The sequence below is a fragment of the Piliocolobus tephrosceles genome, chromosome 21 (genome assembly GCF_002776525.5).
Source record: "Piliocolobus tephrosceles isolate RC106 chromosome 21, ASM277652v3, whole genome shotgun sequence".
In the NCBI taxonomy this organism is placed as follows: Eukaryota; Metazoa; Chordata; class Mammalia; order Primates; family Cercopithecidae; genus Piliocolobus; species Piliocolobus tephrosceles.
The window spans coordinates 35667538-35674092 of NC_045454.1; the positions used below are offsets into that span (position 1 = coordinate 35667538).

General features: G+C 50.5%; 1 protein-coding gene across 2 annotated transcripts in view; it reads right to left on the bottom strand.

Moving 5' to 3' along the window:
• Positions 1–6555, bottom strand: part of COLGALT1 (collagen beta(1-O)galactosyltransferase 1) — a 24628-nt gene that overhangs the window by 15578 nt on the left and 2495 nt on the right. For both annotated transcript variants that reach the window (XM_023229722.2, XM_023229723.2), the window contains exons 2-3: positions 4783–4893; positions 3733–3850 (exon numbers count right to left, since the gene is read on the bottom strand). In XM_023229722.2, coding sequence (XP_023085490.1) covers positions 3733–3850; positions 4783–4893 — 229 coding nt within the window. The remainder of the gene's footprint in view (positions 1–3732; positions 3851–4782; positions 4894–6555) is intronic.

Here is a 6555-nt window from a genome sequence, read left to right on the forward strand (position 1 = left end):
GCAACCTGGGCGACAGAGCAACACTCTGTCTCAAAAAACGAACAAACAAAAAAAGAATCTCAATAGCCAAAAAAGGTGGAAGCAACTGAAGTGTGTCCATCAATGGATGAAGAGATCAACACAATATGGTCCACCCAGACAATGGAATAAGAGACAGCCATACAAAGGAAGAAAGCACTGATCCAGGCTGTAATGAACCTTGAAAACTCGATGCTGAGTGAGAGAAACCAGACACGAAACGCCACGTAGTGTGACATTCCATTGATGTGAAATGCCCAGAACAGGCAAATCCACAGACAGGAAGCAGATTAGTGGCTGCTAGGGCCTAGGGGAGGGGAATGGGGAGTTGAGGAGTGACTGCTGATGAGGTTTTCTTTCTGGGAAATGAAAATGTTCTGGAATTAGAGGTGGTGGTTGCGAAACAAATAAATATATATGTGAACTGACTTCAATTAATACAAACAAGAAATAGGATAAAGTGAATCTCTCCAGGAGATACAATTAAAATTTAGATGCTGGCCAGGGGCGGTGGCTCACACCTGTAATCCCAGCACTTTGGGAGGCTGAGACGGGCGGATCACAAGGTCAGGAGATCGAGACCATCCTGGCTAACACGGTGAAACCCCGTCTCTACTAAAAATACAAAAAATTAAAGCCGGGCGTGGTGGTGGGCGCCTGTAGTCCCAGCTACTCGGGAGGCTGAGGCAGGAGAATGGCGTGAACCCAGGAGGCGGAGCTTGCAGTGAGCCGAGCTCTCGCCACTGCACTCCAGCCTGGGCGACAAAGCGAGACTCCATCTCAAAAAATAAAAAATAAAAATAAAAATAAATTAGCCTGGCGTGGTGGCAGGCGTCTGTAGTCCCAGCTACTCGGGAGGCTGAAGCAGGAGAGTCACTTGACCCTGGGAGGTGCAGGCTGCAATGAGCCAAGATTGCGCCACTGCACTCCAGCCTGGGTGACAGAGTGAGACTCTGTCTCAAAAAAAAAAAAAAAAACAGGAAAATATCATTTTGTGTCAAAAGCCACTTTGAGTTTTGAACCAGCACTTGGAGCTCCACCCCGGTTTGCTGAGGGAAAAAAGCTAAAGCCAGGCAACCTCAAACCACAAAAGCAAAGTCCTAGAGGCAGGACAAGGCAGCTTTGTGCCAGAAGGCTCTGGAAGGCTCCAGATCCACCTCTCTGCCTTGCTAGTTCTGACACCCCGCCAGGCAAGATGTCCCCTCCCTCTGTCAGCCTCTGTTTCCTCACCTATAAAATGGTCTGATAAGCCACCAAGCAAAAGAGTCCCCTCAGGAGCTCCCCGTCCTCCCTGGACGTGGCACTGTCCCCGTTCCTCTCTCCCTGGCACCTTCACATCCAGTGCCAAAACAGACTGTCTCCTTCACCTCGTGACACATCCTGAACCCCCTGCCTTTCTCCATGGCCCCCACCCCATGCAGGCCTGTCCATCAATCGCTGGTACCCTGCTCGGGCCTCTATTCCGGCCTCCTGCTAGTGTGTGTGGCTTCTGCTGCCCGCAGCAGCCACAGTGGCTTTTTTTTCTGAGATGGAGTCTCACTCTGTCGCCCAGACTGGAGTGCAGTGGTGCGATCTCAGCTCACTGCAACCTCCGCCTCCCGGGTTCAAGCGATTCTCCTGCCTCAGCCTCCCAAGTAGCTGGGGTTACAGGCGTGCGTCATCACACCAAGCTGATTTTTGTATTTTGGTAGAGACAGGGTTTCACCATGTTGGCCAGGCTGGTCTCGAACTCCTGAACTCAAGCAATCCAGTTGCCTCGGCCACTCAAAGTGCTGGGATTACAGGCATGCGCCACCACGCCTGGTCCACAGTGGCTTCTGAAAATCTTACATCAGAACACAGACCTCCCCTGCTCACACACCCTCCATGGCTCCCCATTCCCCTCCAAATAGACACCAAGTGCCTCCACTGGTCTGTGTAGCTGAACCTCTAGCCACCACTGCATCGTAGTCACTTTGCTCACTTGATTTCTTTCTTTTTCTTTTCTGTTTTTTGTTTGTTTGTTTGTTTGTTTGTTTGAAGAGATGGGCTGGATGTGGTGGCTCACCCCTATAATCCCAGCACTTTGGGAGACCGACACGGCCGGATCACCTGAAGTCAGGACTTTGAGACCAGCTTGGCCAACATAGCGAAACACCATCTCTACTAAAACTACAAAAATTAGCCAGGCATGATGGTGGCGGCCTGTAATCCCAGATACTCAGGAGGCTGAGGCAGGAGAATCGCTTGAACCCAGGAGGTGGAGGCTGCAGTGAGCCGAGATTGTGCCACTGCACTCCAGCCTGGGCAACAGAGTGAGACTCTGTCTCAAAGAAAAAAGCAAATCAGGAGAATATACGAAAGTATGAAGGCTGAGATAACATTTGGGGTGGATCATAGAAAATTGTGTAATGGATTCAATGTATATTATTTGGGGGATGGATGCCCCAAAATCTTTGACTTCGCCACTTCACAATCTATGCATGTAACAAAATTATACTTGTGCTCCATAAGTTTATACAAATTAAAAAATAATAGTAATATTCAATCAATAAAATGTTTTTTTTTTTTTTTGAGAGTCATTCTGTGGCCCAGGATGGAGTGCAGTGGTACAATCTTGGCTCAAGAAAAAAATAAAAAATAAAAAGACTCAACTGTTCCCTTCCCCATGAGACAATGTCCCTGCAGGAGGAAGTGCAAGTCAGGCCTCAGCAATTCAATGTGGCCACCACCCCCCCAGCCCCTGACTCCTTCCGGTTGCTTCTTGGAAGTGACTCAAAGGTTTGGCCATTACATATGATGGTGATAAAAACAGACGTGACACGGTCGGGTGCTGTGGCCCATGCCTGTAATCCCAGCACTTTGGGGGGCCGAGGCAGGAGGATCACTTGAGCCCAGGAGTTGGAGACCAGCCTGGGCAACATAGCAAGACCCCGTCTCTACAAAAATATTTTTTGTTATTTTTTAAAAATATTTATTTATTTATTTATTTATGAGACGGAGTCTCACAGTGTCACCCAGGCTGGAGTGCAGTGGCACAATCTCAGCTCACTGCAACCTCTGTCTCCCAGGTTCAATAGATCCTCCTGCCTCAGCCTTCCGAGTAGCCAGGATTACAGGCACCTGCCACCAGGCCTGGCTAATTTTTGTATTTTTAGTAGAGACAGGGTCTCCCCACGTTGACCAGGCTGGTCTCAACCTCCTGACCTCAAGTGATCCACCCGCCTTGGCCTCCCAAAGTGCTGGGATTACAGGCGTGAGCCACCATGCCTGGCTTCTACAAAAATAAAAATAAAAAATTAGCCAGGCATAGTGGTGGGTGTCTGTACTCCCAGCTACTCGGGAGGCTGAGGCAGGGGAATTGCTTGAACCCAGGAGGCAGAGGTTGCAGTAAGCCGAGATTGCGCCACTTCACTCCACCCTGGGCACCAGAGTGAGTCTCTGTCTCAAAAAAAAATAAAAATAAAAATAAAAATGGACTTGACCCAAGCGTCCAAACACAGGGGACAACTGGGGACAGAAAAGCCCATTCATTCCTGGTGCTGAGGATCAAATGAATCCCAGCTCCTCCTCCACTGACCAACCACGTCACCTTAAGCAACTCATCTCTCCTAAGCCTCAGTTTACCCTTCTGCAAAATGACGTTAAGGATGGTCCTGGTATCCTGCTGTTCCGCCTTCCCTGGGGATACCCAGACCTGCCCGTGATCCACAGCCAGCCGGCTGAGAAACTTACCAGGATGTAATCAGCCCATATGTCTCGAGCTGATTTCAGGGCTGCCTGGCGCAACTTCATGACATGCTCGTAGCGTGAGTCAGACCAGTGTTTCGGGCCTTCCTCGTCTGGGTAGGACCTATGGGGAGGCAGCTGTGATGTGGACATCACAAGGCACCATCAAAGCCTAGCGAGGGCCTGAGCTGCCTTGGGGGTACTCAGAGAGAGCTTCCTGGAGGAGGGGACATGTAAGCCGATCTGAGGGATGGGAAAAAGGAAACGAGGAGGAAAGAGAAGTGAGGAGAATGTCCCTGGCTGGAGATACAGCCTGTGCAAAGGCCTGGAGGGAAGAAAGCCCGAGGCACACTGGAGGGAAGGAAGGAAGCTCAGACTGGGGCCCAGTGCAGTGGTCCATGCCTGTGATCCCAGCACTTTGGGAGGCAGAGGTGGGAGGATCGCTTGAGGCCAGCGCTTCGAGACCAGCCTGGGCAACACAGTGAGACCCTATCTCTATAAAAAATACAAAAACATTAGCTGGGCATGGTTATATGTGCCTGTAGTCCCAGCTACTCAGGAGGCTGAGGTGGGAGGATAGCTTGAGCCCAGGAGGTAAAGGCTGCAGTAAGCTGTGTTCACTCCACTGCACTCCAGCCTGGGTGATGGAGTGAGACCCTGTCTCAAAAAAAAAAAAAAAAAACAAAAACCCAGAAAGGAACGGGGGGGGGGCGGGGAGTCCATGCTGCCCAGGGCCTTAGGGAGTAGATAAACAGCAAAGTCAGTGCTGGGACCAAGACTGAGTCAGTGAGCAAGGGAACAAAGCAGTGGGTGTCCCCAGAAGAAAAAGGGAGTGAAGGAATGCTAGGTGCAGGGAACACCTCGGGCAAAGGTCTGACAGGAGGATTATGGCCTATTTGTAAAGATGAGGGAGGGTCAGAGTAGCTTAATGCTGCCTGGGCTGGAGAGGCAGGGACTGAGGGCCTGTTATTCTGTCCTGGGACAATGGGGAGCCATAGAGGGTGTGTGAGCAGAGGCAAAGCCCAGTCAGACTAGGAGCAGGGGAAAGGCGCTCACCTGGGCTCCTCCGCCGGCCGCCACTCCACGGAATGGTACAAACTCTTCACAGCCACCAGCCACTCCCGAAGCACAGTTGACGTGTTATCCATGTTGTGGTCCGTAGCCACCCTGAAGGGAGAGGGAACAGGCAGCGCAGTTGGGGAGACTGAGGCAGGACCAGGCAGCAGGCAGCAGCGAGGCAAGTCGAGGACCACATCCCCAACTGGCCTCCTACCAGCCATGCACCCCTGGCCAGGTCACTTCTCCCTTTCCTTTTTTTTTTTGGAGACAGTCTCACTGTGTCGCCCAGGCTGGAGTGCAGTGCAGTGGCGCGATCTCGGCTCACTGCAAGCTCCACCTCCCGGGTTCACACCATTCTCCTGCCCCAGCCTCCCGAGTAGCTGGGACTACAGGTGCCTGCCACCACGCCTGGCTAATTTTTCTATTTTTTTTTTTTTTTTTTTAGTAGAGACGGGGTTTCACCATGTTGGCCAGGATGGTCTCGATCACCTGACCTCGTGATCCGCCCACCTTGGCCTCCCAAAGTGTTGGGATTACAGGCATGAGCCACCGCGCCTGGCCCTTTCCATGTCAGTTTCCTCATCTGTAACATAGGGGTGGGAACAGGACCCGGTTTACTGGGAAGTGGAAGGATTAAACAAGCTAATTTTGGAAAGACACATTAGTGATTGGCTGTTTTATTACTGAGCATCTAGGATCTTGCAAACCACATTCACTAACAAATATGTGTAACTTAATTTGAGACAGTCTTGCTTTGTTGCCCAGGCTGGAGTGCAGTGGCACAATCTTGGTTCACTGCAACCTCTGCCTCCCAGGTCCAAGCAATTCTCCTGCCTCAGCCTCCCAAGTAGCTGGGATTACAGGTGCACACCACCACGCCCAGCTACTTTTTGTATTTTTAGTAGAGACGGGGTTTCGCTGTGTTGGCCAGGCTGCTCTCGAACTCCTGACCTCAGGTGACCAACCTGCCTCGGCCTCCCAAAGTGCTGGGATGACAGGAGTGAGCCAACGCACCCGGCAATTTTTTAATGTATATATCAGGCCAGGCACAGTGGCTCACACCTGTCATCCCAGCACCCTGAGAGGCCAAGGCGGGTGGATCACCTGAGGTCAAGAGCTCTAGACCAGCCTGGCCAACATGGTGAAACCCCATCTCTACTAAAAATACAAAAATTAGGCCAGGCACAGTGGCTCACGCTTGTAATTACAGCACTTTGGGAGGCTGAGGCGGGCGAATCAATCGAGGCCAGGAGTTCAAGCCTAGCCTGGCCAACATGGTAAAACCCTGTCTCTACTAAAAGTACAAAAAATTAGCCGGGCGTGGTGGCAGGAGCCTGTAATCCCAGCCACTCAGGAGGCCGAGGCAGAATTGCTTGAACCTGCAGAAGTATCACTTGAACCTGGGAGGTGGAGGCTGCAGTGAACCGAGATTGAGATCGTGCCACTGCACTTCACCCTGGGCAACAAGAGCGAGACTCGAGTCTCAAAAACTAAATTTAAAAAAAATTATTTAAATTAAAAAATAAATTAAAAAATTTTTAATTAAAAAAATAAAAATAATTTATTTTAAAATTTAAATTTTTAATTTTATTTAAAATTAAAAATAAAATTAATTGCTGGGCGCGGTGGCTCAAGCCTGTAATCCCAGCACTTTGGGAGGCCGAGATGGGCGGATCACGAGGTCAGGAGATCGAGACCATCCTGGCCAACATGGTGAAACCCGGTCTCTACTAAAAAATACAAAAAACTAGCCGGGCGAGGTGGCGGGCG